Source organism: Eptatretus burgeri, chromosome 4 (genome assembly GCF_056783735.1).
Source record: "Eptatretus burgeri isolate ZD-2024b chromosome 4, Ebu_testis_v1, whole genome shotgun sequence".
NCBI classification, from domain to species: Eukaryota; Metazoa; Chordata; class Myxini; order Myxiniformes; family Myxinidae; genus Eptatretus; species Eptatretus burgeri.
In genome coordinates, this window is record NC_140964.1 from 37,078,911 (window position 1) to 37,096,749 (window position 17,839).

At 42.2% G+C, this 17,839-nt stretch overlaps 1 protein-coding gene across 1 annotated transcript in view; it reads right to left on the reverse strand.

Moving 5' to 3' along the window:
- SLC35F4 (solute carrier family 35 member F4) overlaps positions 1–17,839 on the reverse strand; it is a 95,072-nt gene that overhangs the window by 27,965 nt on the left and 49,268 nt on the right. The window contains exons 3-4 of the mRNA XM_085877439.1: positions 12,408–12,627; positions 517–642 (exon numbers count right to left, since the gene is read on the reverse strand). Coding sequence (XP_085733565.1) covers positions 517–642; positions 12,408–12,627 — 346 coding nt within the window. The remainder of the gene's footprint in view (positions 1–516; positions 643–12,407; positions 12,628–17,839) is intronic.

The window sequence follows — 17,839 nt, forward strand, 5'->3', positions numbered from 1 at the left end:
GCATCACGTCTGTTTGAGATTGGGTGGGAGCGCTTCATCAGCTTTGTAATTCTCTGCACGTTTGAGCACATATATACAGAGTAGCACGAAAGTTACTTTACCCCTGATCAATTTCTCGCACTGCCCTCTGCCCTCGCCCCTCGCCCTTGCCTGCTATGGTATGTGGAAAAACACTGACTCAGAAGAATGAAGGAACACATACAGATACAATGACAAATTAATTATTGTAAGTACTGTACAATAAAACCTGTATATTAAAAGAGTTCAAGAACAATGCTTCACTGGGAAGGGTAAAGTGACTTTCAGGCCACCCTGCATATATATATATATATATATATATATATATATATATATATATATATATATATATATATATATATATATATATATATATATATATATATATCTGGAGTAGTAGAAAGTACGGAATGGAAAATGTTGGAAAAATTCACAAATATCTTAGATTCGTGGAGATATTGAAGGTTTGGCATGTTCTGCACTGTCGACCCAACACACCTTGTAAAGTGCAGAAGTTGAGGCAGCACCCACAGCCAATGCAACTCCCACCATGGAATTATGTGGAACATCCTCCACATATACCATCATAACGATGCCAGTAATAGCCAGGATTGCTGCCACGATCTGATGGGCACACATAGGAAATGATAAATGTCCCTTTGCAAGAAATTTTAAAAAAGATTGCAAACCCAAGAGGGAAGTGAGCAAGCCTGTAATCAAAGCTTACGGTACATCCTACACATATTTCCTTTTGCAGATGTTTTATTCTGAACAATTCCTTTGTTGTTGACAGAGGTGAATGCATGCATTTCAGCACAAAGACCAAAGGACACATTCATGCAAAGCCAGGACAATGTTTGTCAAAGCAATATGCATGCACCCTGGTCCTACCACCAAATGCGTGGCTGTTCAAAGTACAATCGATGTTGTATCCTTGAAGCTTCGTCAGCAAACCATTTCACTCAAAGTGCAATGATAACTCCAATGTTTGTATATCGTGTGATGTCGCACAACATGAAAGGTACTGGGAGCAGATCTGACTCATTTACACAACTCAAACCATCATTATTGATGTCATATTAGATTGAACAATTAAGAGGAAGATGTGTCCTAAAGAGGTGAACAAACAGAACAAAAACAAATAAAAGTACAAGAACAAAAACAAATAAAAGTACAAGAACAAAAACAAATAAAAGTACAAGAACAAAAACAAATAAAAGTACAAGAACAAAAACAAAGTACAAGAACAAAAACAAAGAATGAAGAAGAGTAAAAAAGGAATAGAATTAACTCAATCTTTTTCTTTAGTGTTCTTTATCCCTTGCACATGTTGTTAACGTTTTCTTTTTTAAATGAAAGCATTCAGAGAACACCTTTCCCCATGCAGTCTTGAGAAAAAGGACACATGAAGGTCCTTTTAAACTCTTGCTTTGCGTTTCTGAGCAGATCTATATTTCATGAGCCACCATTTTGTCAGAATCTCAATATTCCCAAACGCTGAGACCGCGAGCGGCAAATTTGATTGGTTGAGATGGCGTAAAATGGCGTCAAATTTTTTCCAAGTACTGTAGGACTGGAGGTAGGACCTACTGTAGGACCTACTGCTAAACTGGAGGTTTTTGGAAGTGAGAAAAAGGCGACTTGTACTCGACAGTGTTCAAGTATATATTTAAATTGAAAGAAAATAAAAATTCTCGAGGTTTACCGCTGTTGATGCAGTGTCTTGCACACCACCCTGTCTAACATGATAAATTAGTTATTTGTGCTTGTTGTTTGTGTCCTTTATGACGTCCCTAAAAACAGGAAGTTTCCTGTTTGGAGTGATCTTCAATTTTGTTTGACTGCCAGGCAGGCAGACAGCATAAAAAAATTATCTCACTCTTCTGTGCAAATGTACGATCAGGATGAGATTCTGTACAATTTGCTAAATTCAGACACAGAGTACTGCTAAGCTGCAAGTTCGTGTTCCGATTCATATTCCAGTTAGGTTCTACATTTTTCAAAATATAACATTCAATTGAAATTTCATTGTTTCTTAATCATAAACTGACGTCTGTTGACAGATTGACAGGCAAAGTGAAACAATTGCTTAACCGCACTTGTCGCTTCACGCACGTGATAACAATATAACTTTACTATATTTCTCCACAGTTGTTTTAATCTTTGTCATCTACACAAGAAGAGTACAGCAATCCACCTTCTTACTAATATGTCTTACTCCTGAATTTACATGAATATTCAGATTTTTTGGAAAATCTTGTATCATACTATTTGGCTGATTTTCATCATTTTATGACATCCTTGAGGCACATGCTCAACTTGCATCACCTGGATATCATCTGTAAGCTATTGCATGTTCTTATTGTTGTTATTATTATTATTATTATTATTATTATTATTATTATTATTATTTTTTCATTGCTAGGAGTCACGTCTATGGCAGGACACTGCTTGCTCTTCTTAATTATAACGACGTCATGTTTGTTATAATTGACGGTTCCTTCAATGTGGATTATCATGCCCCCCAAGAGCATCGTTTCTTTGATCTCTACTACCATTCACAGTTGATCTACGAAGTTAATGGCCCTAATTTCTCGTTGGGATTGGTGGGGGTGGTTGTTGGTCAAAGTGTATCATGAAACCTGATGTTCAACTACAGGCAATTTAGGCAGGAATTTGGAACTTTCAGTGTGCCAATGATAACTTCCCTACTCTTTGTGAAAGTCACTGTGTGATCTTTAACGTCCATCAACGACAAATGCTGGCAGATGGCACACCCGGCTTAATGATCGTTCAAGGGACGGTGCACTTTGTGATGCAGTTTCCCACCTGTGAAGCACCAATGTAACAATTTATAGTCAGGTCTGAAATCAAACCCAGACGAGAAAGCTCAAAGGTACTCGGAAGTGCCCAACAGCCCATATAATGTTGTTATTGTTTTCAAAACCTTTCATTCCAAGAATAATGTAGAGCCTTGCACTGAATATTTGAAGAAACCTTCAAAACATACACCTGCTGATACAACACCTTCAATTAATCCACGTTTATCAGAATGCAAACTGAATGAAACCCAAGGCTAAAAGTATTTGAGACCTTACAAGAGTTTCGGTGGACCTACCGGAGCTTGCAACTTCTAAATAGCAACCACGATGCACCTCAGTAATTACTGGCAAGTGTAATGAAATCAGGGGAAAGCATGACAGGTGTAACTCAATTTACCAAACATCCTGCTTAAGTTTTTATGCATGCAAGTCACAGAATTGGAATGCTGGTATATTTTTTTCTTGGATGTCACACATCTGACCTGGAGCCAACTCGAGCCACTTTGGACACCTTTCTCTCACTCAAACCCTCACGCAACATTTCTTATGATCACATTCTTAGTCGTATATTTTGTAATATTAGCCAGGAACTTGAAACATACATTTGTGTGCATCACATCAGTGGAGAACCAAATATCTAAATAAGGGCAGCACTTATAACACAATAAAATAAGCAAGTTTTTCTGAATCGTCTTGCATCCTATGGATTGCCTTTCCTCAAACAATTATCTAGAATGCATGAAACCACCACATTCTGTGGACTTTCACTGATAACCACGAGGTGGCATCTCTCATCTACGAGGCTCAGGAGGCAGACGTTTATATCACATTCACAGTTGGCCATTATACCGAAGGACCTGGGTAGATTAGATCATGTACCTTGCTCTACGCAGAGTGTCGGTGCTGCCGAAGCTGTTAGGGTTAGGGTTCAAAACTCCCTCTGAGAAGCCCACCCCAAGCTCGGGGCCCTGGGCACAGGCCCTGCGTCAATCCACCACTGCTCCCTCATGTGTATCGACTATGGCTAACCTGACCAGGCGTACCTGTTATGATTGATGAAATGACTTTGGTTAACCATACATTTTGACTCTCTTGATAGGTATACATGTAAGATTTGACGAACTTGCTGGAATTTTTATTTGAAATGTTTTTGTACAAAATGAATTTTGCAATTGCATTCGTCATCTTCTGTGCAACAGAATGGTACATGGGTATCTCACTTATCATTGAAATGTCGAGTCGGGATTCGATTTCAACCTGGTTATAAAGCGTTTGATTGGTGCTTCATTGGCAAGGTGTTGCATTACAAATATATCCAACCCTGAGCTGGACGTTAAGCTGGGTATCACATCTGTTAGCATGAGTTGGTGGATGTAAATGATCGCAGAGTTTCTTTCGAACGAAAGTAGGCGAGTTAACGCCGATACCGTAAACAAATTCAAAATTCCTGCCTAACCTAGAGGGGTGGTATGTGGTTTGTCCTTCTGACTGAAAAGGACACTGACTTAATAGTTATTGACACCAGGTTACACTGCTTGCGATGTATCCATGTGGTTACTGTGTGGGCACACCCAGTATGGCTTGCGAGTGAGTACGAAGGAAATCCAGGAGTAATTGGCTAAAAGTAATAGCTGGAGATGAAAATTATTTCTTCATGAAGGAAATGCTGTCTGTATTGTGGAAGGCATTTTTTCATAATTCAAATTTCTCCATCATTCACTTTCTCCATAGAAGACAAATTGGGTACAAACTTGTTTTCATATATGAGCAAACGTGCCATAGAGAAGAGAAGGACGAAGTTGGAAGAGATTCAGATGTGGGGTACCTATTATGTGGAAGGGGGTGGGGGGGGAGGTGGGTGGATACATAGCTAGACTGTGGTAAGTGTAACATGGTCTTTGTGTTTCAAGTAGATTCGATTGGATTGCCATGTATCAGGGATCTGTCGGAGTAAGTCATTTTGTAAAATGTGGCACTGAGTTGGCAGCCAGCATACATAATTTATAGACAAGATAGTCAGGGTAATATAGCATGCGTAAACACTTTTTGTTTGTGGGTGGGGCCAGGTGAGGAATTCCTATCACAAAAAGGCACAGGGTGAAAGCTCTGCACACTCCAAAATAACCGTCACATTCTGTCTGGCTGCTGTGTGACAGCCATGGTGGCGTAGTGGTGTGCTGTGGGGCCTAGTAGAGGTAACAGACTTCTTTTTTATTGAGGCCGCCCTGTGAGTGGGACAGCCCAAAGGATGACTCCTCACAGGACAAAGGTGGAGATAAGGGTGAAGGAGCGCTTTGACAGGGTACAGAGAGCACACCAGAGCTCCCAGCAAGCAGAAGTGATGGACAAAGGACAGAGTCATGAGGGCTGGGTCTGGTATGCCCACACCGAGATAGAGTGGGATTTTTTTTGAAAAGACAATCATGTTCTGTTTCCTCTTGCTCCTCGTATCTGGCTGTCTTCATCTCTGGCTCACTTAGTCACTGGCTCACTTCATCAATGACTCTCGGCATCTTGCTCCTGTTTCCATCATGGGCTGCACCATCGTTCTACACTCCACACATTGCAAAGGGAAGCTGTCTGAGGTGGGAGTGATATGCACACCTTTGGGGTTTCCTTCCCTTTAGTGAATGTAAATTGTTTGTGGTGACAAATCCAGCGCGTTCTCCAACGACTGCAATCCAGGGTCATGAACGAATGTGCAGGTCAGTTACCACTCGAATGGATCTTTGTCAGTCGGTATCTGTGACTTCTGATTGGCGTTAAAGTGATCACATCAACCCTGTATCGTTTATGAAACTTTAAGTTCAAATAAACAGATACAAAGTCAAATGAGGAAGTTCACCTTCACATACAATGTCCAACTCCAATTCCCACATGGAGTTAATTCTGCCGCCCAGTGTCCCAGTCCTGCCGGCACAACTCACACGTGTTCACCTTGTCCTTCAGGCTGTTGACCCTTCGATTCCCATCGCGGTGTCCTCTCGTACGCTGGCCCATCCACAAGGATGATATAAAGAGCTCAAAGGAATTCTTTCCCAATACACAATCTTAATGAGTTTTAAACAGCGTGATTATGATCGGCTCCATGCGTTAACAACCCCTCTGGACATTAACACTTCGTTCACTCATCAGAGTTAAATCGAGCGCGGGGACGATGGAAACACACAGCTCGTCACATATCGCCCATCTCTCTACACCTCCCTCTCGTGGGTTTATATAACATCACAGAATAATCCCATATCTTCCAGCAAATGTGATTCTCGTCTATTCTGGAAGTTTCGTTTGAGAACGTTCCAGCTTCTTCACCAATCTTACCAGGCAGATTAATTATAGTACAATACTACCATCTATAGTCAAAATTTGCTCATTACATCTAGCAGTTTATATTACAATTTACCGATCCATGTGGAACGAAACTTATAACATGTAACCACATGTAACCATCAATTTTAATCTTTTATTTACAGGCGTTTACTGATGCTTCTTCCCAAATACCATCACATCTAGCTTTTAACTGACAGAAATCCTCACCTACAATTCTCTTGTTTGTGAAAGTGCGATCTGTGGAACCTCATTTGGGTAAGGTTTTATTTATTTCTATTTATCATTGTACATAAGTTTGCTTATCCCCTTTTCCCTGTTTGTGAGTTTCTGTTTTGCTTGGACTGTAACGCACTATTTGTCCTGTCCACCTTAGTCCCATATACTCTTTATACCTAAACCCTAAAAAAAGGTATGAGAACATGTTCCATCCATCTGCTTCCCTTGTGTGCTGCCTCCCCAAATTTGATTCATTTGGGCAACCTTGTGGAATAGTAAAGTGTAGATAATTATACTGGACACATTAGTATGAGACCGTTTCGGAAATTCGCGAAGGCATTCATAAAACCTCCGGCGCGGAGGCAAACACGTCAGTGAGCATCAGACGTGACAACATATGAAACTATATAATTAAGGTGTAGTTATTTTCCAAAAATGTTCAGGGTTCCACACCCATTTATCATTTTTAAACCTTTGCTGTTATGGAGCATTGTGGATTGTTTTTTGAATATAAAATCTCGGCTCATAGAAGAGCAAGATCACAGAGAGTAAAAAAAAGCGAATGCACAGATAGTGGGGCAGTGAGCCCCCAAGAGAGAAAGGGGAGAGAGAGAGGAAGAGAGAGAAGTGAAGAAACACAATCGCCTTCAAGCAAGAGCGATGAGTTATGTATGGTTAATGGGGATAGAAGGAATCATGGTGGGGATGGGAGGGATGGTGTAAGATTTTGTGATGTTTCAAAAATCATGCTATTTTGTGAGTTTTCATCAACCTTGTCTTACCGAGTGCTTGAGGCCTACCCATTGTTCCCGTCGGTGTACGATCGTGTTTATTTGTATTTTCTCCCCATTACTTCAATTTCTATCTTCCCCACTTTCCCAATGTCCCCCATCCCGCCCAACTAAACACTATTTCTTGTCTTAAATAAAAAAATTTTTTAAATACCTTTCTCCTTGCACACTCACAAGTCTCGATTCTTCTTCTTCTTCTTCCTCATCCTCCTCTTCTTCTTCCTCCTGCCGGCACACCATCTTTATTCGACTGAGCTGATCCTCTCTCACCATTACCTTCACGATTTCTTCCGATCTAAAACCTTCCATTCCTGAATCTTACCTGTTCTTCAAAAATACATCAAAAATAATCATCTTCCTTGTGTCCTTTCGATCTCCACACATCCTGTATCTCTATCTCTATCTCTCTCTCTCTCTCTCTCTCTCTCTCTCTCTCTCTCTCTCTCTCTCTCTCTCTCTCTCTCTCTCTCTCTCTCTCTCTCTCTCTCTCTCTCTCTCTCTCTCTCTCTCTCCTGGTACTTCTCATCGACCCAGCAGCTTCACACTGTGTTTACCGTCCAAATTCACCACAGACTTCCACGATTTTACTTCAAACTTCCCTTTTCCAAATGTTACGTAATCCTTATCTAAAATAAATAATTTCACTTTTGACGATACACCTCCCAGAGCCAGGTGCTTCTCCCATAACCACGTGATCTGTTTAGACCCCCTGCGTTTACCGATCCAATTTCACCATTCACCCATGATTTTTTCTACAACACTTCCATGACCTAATCTGATGAAAACTCTCTCAAACAATAATAATAATAATAATAATAATAATAAAAACTATCTCTTATAATGCTTCATCTTCCTCTTTCACACGTCTGGTTCTCTTTACTGTATCATAATACACTACTCTTCTACTATTAAAACAGACTGCTCTCAATTCAACCTCTGCTTCATACCTTGCCTTAAAAAATCCAACTGTTACAGGGTTTCTTCTCTCCATTCTCTGAATTCGCCTTTATTGCATCCATCAAGAAATGTGTTAAATCACATGTCTGACCTTAAACTTAAAAACCCCAGTTTGATATGAATGTTCGCTTTCCATCAACCATTCTTTTTTTCCAATTTCAGTGCCAACTCACCCCTCTCACCCCTCCTTCTCAAAGCAACCATCCCACTCATCTCCCTCCAAGCCTCCCTCTCACCTCTCTCAAAAACTCCCCCTCACCTTTCTCCCACCATTCATCCCCCTCACTCATCCTTCTCCAAGTTTCCGCCCCTCTCTCATCCACAAAGCTGCCTCCTTCCACTGCCCTCTCACATCCATCTCTTCACTCCACCTTCTCAAATCCTCAACTGCCTTCTTCCCCCTCTCTTATCCCCCTCTCCCCCAGCACCACAGAGCCTTTTCTCCTCCTCATCCGGCCCCTCCCCTAGCTATTCTGCAATCCCCCACACTCTTTCAACAACCCTCCTTCGCTCCCCCCCTCGTCCTTGTCCGACCCCCTCTCCCGTCCCACCCCCTGCACCCAAAGCCTCCTCCCCTCCCTCGTCATTAACAGTGTGGACCTCAAATATCCGGGGCCTTCACTCAAACCTTTCAGATCTTCCCATACAGGTTGCCACTGACAAACCAGTCATAATCTGCTTAACAGAAACTTTCCTCCCCCAAGACGTGTCTGACTCCCAAGTATCTCTCCTTGGTTACTCCCTCCTCCGGTATGACAGGCCTGAGCCTTGTCCTGGTGGAGGAGTTGCTCTCTTCATCAAATACTCTATTCCTCACTCTCCATGCACTGCCATCACTCCCCCACACCCCCAGGAATACCTCTGGCTTCGGCTTCCCCTCCACTTCTACCTCATATTTATATGTGTACTGTACCGTCCACCGAACAGTGATGACTCCATCTACACCTCACTATCCGAAAACATGGACCAACTTCTATCTTCTCATCCAAACTCTCTCTTCCTTATATGTGGCGACTTCAATTGTCATCATGCCAGTTGGCTAGGTGTGGGTACCTCTCTCACCTGTCATGGCACCAGAAAAAGCTTTCTGCGACTCATTGGGACTGACTCAATCGGTCAACTTCCCGAACCAGATCACAACCAATGGTACTCTATCTCTTCTGGATCTGATTTTGATAATTTCCCTGACAATATCTGCTGCTCTTTTTCCGCTCCAATTGGTTCTTCTGACCACGTCCTTGTCAAAGTGGACATCTCTCTGGCTATTATCAGAGACCCACCTCACCGCCGTCGAGTCTGGCATTTCACTCAAGCTGACTGGCAGGGTCTCCAAGCAGCCATCAAACTTATAGACTGGTCTCCTATCGCTACGTTCTCCAACGTCAACTCATCCTGGGAATTCTTTCAAAGAAACTTGCTCTCCCTCATGCACACATTTATCCCCTCTCGTCTTCAGTTGTCCTACCCTTCCTCCCGCCCTTGGTTCACTGAAGCTCGTGGTGAGGCAGCTGTCCTGAAACAACTTGCCTTTGCCTCATGGAAAGCAAACCCAACTGAGGGTAATCTCAGTTCTTTCCATAAAGCTTGGAACAAGTGTGTATCTACCCTCAGGAAAGCCAGAAAACAACATCTTTCCAAGCTCAAGTCTGAACTTTCAAACCACTCTCCCTCCTCAAAATCCTGGTGGCATCTAATCCAATCTGTTTCTGGTGTATGTTCCCCCTCCATCTCAAATGGTCACACTGCTGATACCGCACGTGAAAAGGCTGAATGCCTAAACTCGGTATTTGCAGCTAATTATTGTGTTCAAAACCCATTGCTTTCTCTAGCCACCTTACCCAGTCGCACCCAACTGTCCCTGGACTCTGTGTCCTTTTCTCCTGACAAGGTGGAGAGCTTGCTGTCATACCTTGACTCAGATTCTGCAACCGGTCCAGACCGCATCAGCCCACGTGTCCTAAAAATCTGCTCTTCTGCTCTTGCTCACCCTCTCTCTGCTCTATCCACCCTCTCCTTTGCTCAAGGTCATCTACCATCTGCTTGGAAATCAGCAAACATCACTGCCCTGCACAAAAAAGGTGCAAAAACAGATCCCTGCAACTACAGACCAATCAGCTTTCTCCCAATCATCAGCAAGGTTATGGAATCCATCATCGCTTCAGACATTAAATCCTTCCTCTTCTCCAATGGCTTGATTTCCGATCATCAATTTGGTTTGAGACCAGGTCACTCCAGCTTGGATATGCTGCTTCTGCTCTCCCAACAATGGATGGAGGTCCTCCATGCCAGACATGAAATCGGAGTCGTATCCCTTGACATACTACATGCTTTTGACACGGTCTGGCACCCGACAGTGCTCACCAAACTCTCTTCCTATGGTATCCAAGGCCATCTCCACTCATGGCTCGCAGACTTCCTCTCCTGTCACAGTCAATGCGTGGCCCTAAATGGAGTTCTTTCATCCCCTCTTCTTGTCCAGGCTGGAGTTCCTCAAGGTAGTGTTTCTGGGCCCTGTTCTTTTTCTGGTTTCCATCAATGATCTCTCCAACTATCTGGAAAATCCTCTATATCTCTTTGCTGATGACTGCACCCTCTGCCGTACCATTGATCATCCCTCAGACCGGCAAGCAGCAGCTTCTTCGCTCACTGCAGATCTGGATAAAATCACAAACTGGTCCAACACATGGAACATGTCTTTCAATCCGGACGAATCTCACACTCTCACTATGTCTCTCCGAAAGGACCGTTTCGAACCCACCCCCCCCCCATCCACTTTCTGAACAATCCTCTGGAAGAAGTCCTTTCTTTCAAGCTTCTGGGTCTCACTATCTGCCATGACCTTTCCTGGGAAAGCCACATTTCAAACCTCGCCTCCAAAGCCAGTCGCCGACTGGGAATCCTCCGTCGTGCAAAGTCCTTCCTCGGCCCACCTGAGCTCCTGACCACTTACAAAGCACTTGTCCACAGCCTGATGGAGTACTGCTCTCCCCTCTGGGCTGGTGCTCCTGCCTCCCACCTTTCTCGGCTTCACGCTGTAGAAACCAAGGCATTTCAGATTATTGGCATCTCCCGCAATGAGGCTGAGTCTTTGGGCCTCTCACACTCTCACCGCAGGCTGGTCGGTGGTCTTTCTGTCTTCTACCGTCTCCTCTCCAGCCTCTCCCCCCCCCCCGTTGCTCTCTCTGCGATTTGTCCCCACCACATTTCCGCAGGGCGCTCAAGGTCCGCCAACAACCCACTTCTGGTAAAAAAAAATCACGAATCACTGCTCACCTTCACTCTTTCATTCCTCTTTTTTCCCGCCTTTGGAATAAACTCCCTCACTCTATTCAATCCCATTCTTCCCTCCAGGCCTTCAAAACAGCTGTTCACCACCACCTCTTATCACCCCCATCCCAATCCTCGATCTTTTTTACCCCCGATAATCCACCCAAGCCCACTTCCTTCAAATTCCCTGCTTTCTTTCCTGAAAGTCCCTGTAATGTCCATCTTCTATTCCCCATGTTCCCCACCCCATCCCTCTCCCTTCCACAGATCTCCTAATGTCTCTGTTCCCTACTGTTTTGTCCTTCCCACTCCCGCCACTCTTGTCTCATGCCCCCCTTGCTGTGCGTTGTGTGTTCGCTCTCACACGAGCCTCGACAAGGTATACAAAAAAAAAAAAAAAACATAGTGATACATCACTGAATTAACGTTGTGGAGAGAAGATATAGCAATTAAGCCAATGTAGTATAGTTCCACAAATACCTCCCAAATACTTCCAGAATTGGGAGAAAAGAGGAGAAAAAGAGGATTTGCTGGAATTACAAAACTTTCATCTTTCACCATTCCATTGAGCCCTTTCATCCATCCTATATTGTTCCTTAACCCACTTGGTACTAAAATACAGTTTCTGCATTGCATCCTCCTGACTTCCAGTGACAGTTGAACACCCCCCCAAGGAATCATGCCTCCAATCCCTTTGGGACACCCTCAAAGGATCCCGTGAGCACACATGACAAGTTTGGTCGACGTTGGCCAAAAAGTGAAGGAGGGATTCGTGAAGAAGCAAACAAACACACAGAACATCACACTTTGCACATGAATAGTAATCTTTTGGAATGCCTATATTTAAATGATATATGAAAGTCCTTGAGTTTAGCTGTAGTATAATACTTCTGATATTTTTCAACTGTCTGCCATTATCTTGTTTAGAAGCACAAGGTATCCAACCTGCTAGCCCAGCAGAGATAGGTAAATGTGCAGGTGGGAGGACATAAGAAAAGGAAGCGAGTACCCGTATACCCATGAAGCGGTCCTTTAGCACAATCCAGGATAGCAGGAAGACAAAGGCCTCGTTGCAGCAGAACAGTGCGGCGACATCGCTTGCTGGCAAGCTGCGCAGTGCAAGCAGGTAAAAGTAGTGTGTGAGTACCATTAGGCAGCAGAATGGAGTCGTGCGCTTCAGGAAAAGGCAAACAGAGACTCCTTCCTCCCCCAGCAGGTGGGCACACTCCCTGTTCACAAAGCCCGTTTGGAATCAGTGAATACATCACACAACAAGCACACTTCTTATGGGACTTTTCATTCTTCACCTGATACTGTATCTCCCACCCTTGTGTATCATCTGTCCATTTTCTATTTTTTGTCCTTTCCTTTGTTTATATGATTTCAGAATAATAGAGGAACGCATAAAAAGATATTGATGAACCATTAACATACTGTTCTTTTTTTCTTTGTATGCATGATGGAGGCTCATGGAAGACGTAGAACAGAATGGAAGGGAACAAAATTGAAAAGGGAAACACCAACAGCAGAGTAGCAGTGATAATGAGAGCGAGATCAAGGTGAGGGGAAGGAGACATGGGAGTGAACAAGCTGCACTCAAGCTGAATGAAACACAGCAATAAGAGGAAAAGGAAGAACTGGGATGAAACAGAAAAGGAATAAACCAACCGACCACTAACAAACGAAAAGAGGTGAGGGAGAGGGGTGGAATAGGGGGGAAATCATCACAATAACTTGGAAAAGGGGAGTGCTTGGGAATTGGGTCATTTGGGTAGAATAAAAATGAATTTTCCTCCATACGTGGTTTTAAGGAACATCAGACATTTCTTCCGGATGCTCACTATGCATCTCCATTAAATTGCACTACAATTAAAAAAAATAATCAACTTCAAATAACCATTGATGAAGTTTTTTTTTTAATTCCATCATCATCATCATCATCATCATTAAAATATCATTACTTAGAAAAATATATTGTATAAGTCTGAAGTTATGAAGGACAATAGAGTGGGTCTTGGTCATACAGATCCCATGCCATCCCTCAATCTTTATGATGGCCTCTGATGTCCTCAGGCTTATTCATGTAATACCTGATGATGTTATTGTGAAAAAGCCATCCTTCCACAATGATATTGGGTCACATTCTCAGAGTGCATGACTGGTTTCTCTAGTCGTATATTTCAATCGAATTCTCTGAGTTGATGGTGGTACTCATAGCCATGAAGGCTACAGATGATGGTTGAATGTCTCTGAAAACAGTCCCAATGACCCTGCCAGTTGTTTTTTTTTTGTTGTTGTTGAATTTTCCTTGACTTGAGGTTTGCTTGTTTTTTTTGCGATACCCTTACGTTCGCCAAGGTATCCTTCATATGAAACAATGCCTAAACAAACCCAGGTTGTGATCACACAGATGTCAAGAAAAATAAAAAACTAAAAAGTCATAATTAACTGATTTTAAGGCATGTAAAGCAAACTTACACTGATTGTGGGAAGTCTGACCATTTTGTTTTCAGAATGGGACAGTATTTACAAAAGGCTTTGACTTTGAAGTAATCTTGCAATAAATAAACCATAAAATCAAACTTGGGATCAAGTGTAATATTCAGAATGCATATAAACTGTTTAAATAAAGATTCACCATTAATGGCAGACATTGATTGCATCATAATAAGAGCAATACAATAATGGTAATTAAATGCCTCATCATGACAACATGAGACCGGATAATACAAGCTGAATTACTGGCCAGCATGAGAAAGTTCCATTTCAAGTTGAGTATCGATAGGAACATTTTCAATTCACATGACCTTGATATCCATCCATCAGGACCATACTCTGTACAGAGCGTTGGTGCTGCCGAAGAAGTCTCCTTGGCTATTGGGTACAATCCTGGATGGGTCGCCACTCCGACATAGTATACCAGCAAGCTGGCACTCATTTTGCCAACCTCAGAAGGATGGCAGACAGAGTTAACCCCACCTGGTATTAATTCAACAGCCGAGGAGGATTTGAACTCAGGATCCTGAGATCCCAAGCCCACCACTCTAACCATTAAGCCAACACCAGGCATGACCTTGATATACCCTTCACAAAAATAAAATTCAACAACAAAAGTATTGAGGCTTGCATTGCTATTAAGGTACGTACAAACATATTCAAAATCTGGTTGAAGAGGACCAGCACATTGATCAGTAAATGCCGCATGTTAAGTAAATAATTTCCCTCACAAGGAACTTCATCACAGGAGGAGGCCATTTTGCACATCAAGCCTGCAAAGTGGTTGCCAACCTACGGTTGTTTGTCCTTACTCTGTACTTTTATAAATTCTGAGTGTAAAGCAAGAAAGCAGCACATTCTATTTTTTAAAGTCTTTGGCATGACTCGGTCAAGGTTCAATCCACTGACCTACCAGACTCAAAGTAGACACTCTAATTCTGGTCGAGACTCGGTAGTGTAAAGGTTATAGATTCTATGTTAGTGGAAGCCAAAGTTAACTTGTTCTGCATAAAGACCATGACTGTCTGAAATGAACATGCAAATTGGCATCAACACTGGTACACAAATAATTCCAGACAAGTTTACATTGGCAGAAATGGCTTAATCATCAGTGTGACCAACATTTACTCCAATGTAAGCTTGGGCTGTAGGAAAAAAAAAAACGTTTTTCAGGAGTTTACCTTCATTGATGCACCATCGTTTACACCACCTTAATTAACACGTTACATTAGTTATTCGTTCCTGCTGTTTGTGTCTTTTATGACGTCCCTAAAAACAGTAAGTTATCCGTTTGGAATGATTTTCAATTTTGTTTGACTTCCAGGCAGGCAGACAGAGTAAAAAAATTATCTCATTCCTCTGTATGCGGATGCGCATTTGGGATGAGATTCCATACAATTTGCCAAATTCAGAGCCAAAGTACTGCTAAACTACAGGTTTGTGTTCCGATTCATATTCTGATTCGTGTTCTAGTGTTCAAAATATAAAATTAAATTGAATGAAGTTATTCCTCGACACAGACTGACATCTGTAGACAGACAGACAGACAGACAGACAAAGTGACCAATTGCTTAACTCCACTTTTCACGTGTGGTGTGATGATCAAATTCTTGTGTCTGACACCAGTCTTAGCACCGCTTTGAATGACAACAAAATCAGTGTTTGGGCCAACTTAAGTGCAAATCACCTGGCACTAAAAGTTGGTCGAAAACTCTCCAGGCTACCAACAAGTAACGGTCAAGCTACCTATTGACAGAATTATCAAATTGCTCCCCACATCATCTCCAGACTCTAACATGTCCATTGTTGAAGTCTAGACAGATTTAGACTCATCGGTTAAAAAAGAAAAACATGGTGCCTTGTACATTAATTTCCAGGATAGCCTCGTTCAGGAGACGATATCGAAGCTTCTGAATCTATCGTTTATTTCAAGGCTTAAAAGTTTTCTGCTTAATTTATGGTGAGGAGCGTCCATGCATCGCCTTTGCCCTTTGAGTGGTGCTCCAGGGTACTGGTTCCAATCGCTCATTCTCCCATGCACTTTGAATTTATATTCAATATTCCATGTGGATTTACTTTGGAATTAAGTTTTCAGTGCTGGCTCGCTTGTTATATGGAAAAATGAAAAAAAAAGAAGAGAAATAATAATTAACCTGAATAATTCAGAATGAACGTAGTGAAAGATGAACGTTTTTATTACAAGGTTCGCTGTATCATCAACACAATATGACATTGCGAGATTCTGATTCAGTGCATGGGATTTATAAAGCTGATTCAATGCCTGCATTTTCCACGATATTAAAAACAGTGACCCGACAATGCAGATTGTACTGTCCTGGAAGGATAGCCAAGACCCTGGAGGGATTTTCACTCACCTCTGAGCTGTCTATGTAAGTGTGGTAAAAAAAAACATATATATATATATATATATATAAATATATATCCAGTTGTGTTAAAATAAGGGGAATGACTCGTAGTGTAATTTCATATAGTAGCGGTGTGATTGCCTCCATTTAACCATTGACAAAAGTTCAGTGTTTTTACCTTCACCACCAAAGGTGGATGGAGGTTATGTTTACACCCCTCTCTGCCTGTCTGTTTGTTTGTTTGTGAACAAAATATCTCAAAATGTTGTGCACGGATTCGGACGAAATTTTGTGGAGAGCTTGGGTATGTGGCAAAGACGAAACGATTAGCTTTTGGTGAAGATCCAGATCCACATCTGGATCTGAGAACTTTTTTTAAAGTGATATTTCACCATTGAGAGATTGGGCCAGAAACGACGTATAGCAGGATTTCTGAAAAAAAGTTGTGGACAGATTCAGACGAAACCTGATGGATGAATTGAATAGGTGACGACGACGACAAGCCGATTAGATTTTAGTACAGGACCGAATCCAGATCCGGCCTATCAGTGGGATACAAAACGTAAACTAATCAGCCTGGCAGAGGTATGCTCTCCACCGAGTGCTGTTCTAGTTATTGTTGGTTCATTCATTTTTTGGGGTGTCTAAATGTTATTGAGCCATTATGAAGTGAACACCCATGTTTTTCTTCAATCGATTTTGTCAGTCCGTAAATGGACACAACTTGGAACGCTGATATAGTGAATGACAGGGTTTTGAACACGGAGTCTATGTTTGCAAACTCGTTTAGGGTGCAGGTTTTGGCAGACAATTGTACGACGTCACCACGTCAGCTATCTACTGTGTTGTATGACGTCACCATGTCAACTATTGACATTGTTTTCCAACCGGCTGTGTGTCTGCGGAAGTCGTAAATAAATTGCCATTTTGTCTACTTACAGAATAACTTGTGTTGTTAAACCCTTAAAAACGCAATCCAAGCCCCAGACTGGGTAACATCTAGCCTGGGTTAAAATCTCGGCCCAGCTATAAGCTATCATCCTGGTGTTTTGCAGGCAAAGCAAGGTATCAATGTGTAGGCCATCCCTCAGATGGACGTTAAACTAGGCATCCTGTCTGGCAGCATTAGTTGGTGGACGTCAAAAATCCCGCAATGTCCTTCTCAAAGTGTCGGTGAGCTATCGCCAGCACCCTGAACAAATTCCAAATTCCTGATCTAACCAAATTTGGCACTACATTAGCAGCACTGTTGTGCCCCTGCGAGAACTGATGCTAACCAATGGCCATGTGCTGCATATCAATGATGACAATGATGACAAGTTTTACTGAACTGGGGAGTGAATGGATGGAGAAAGGCATTGTTCAACAGACTGCATATTAGAATTCTTACAAAAATTACACTCGAATGTGCCTTTTATACAAATTCGTACATGCATACACTTAGGCTGATATGCAAAATATATAGTATCATGAACATCCATACCAGAGAGCTATCCGTCTTGCGGCACGGTGAGAAGTTTCCAAATGAAAAACATTAAGTGTTATAGTGAACAAATGAACAAGGAGGAATGTTTTTCAG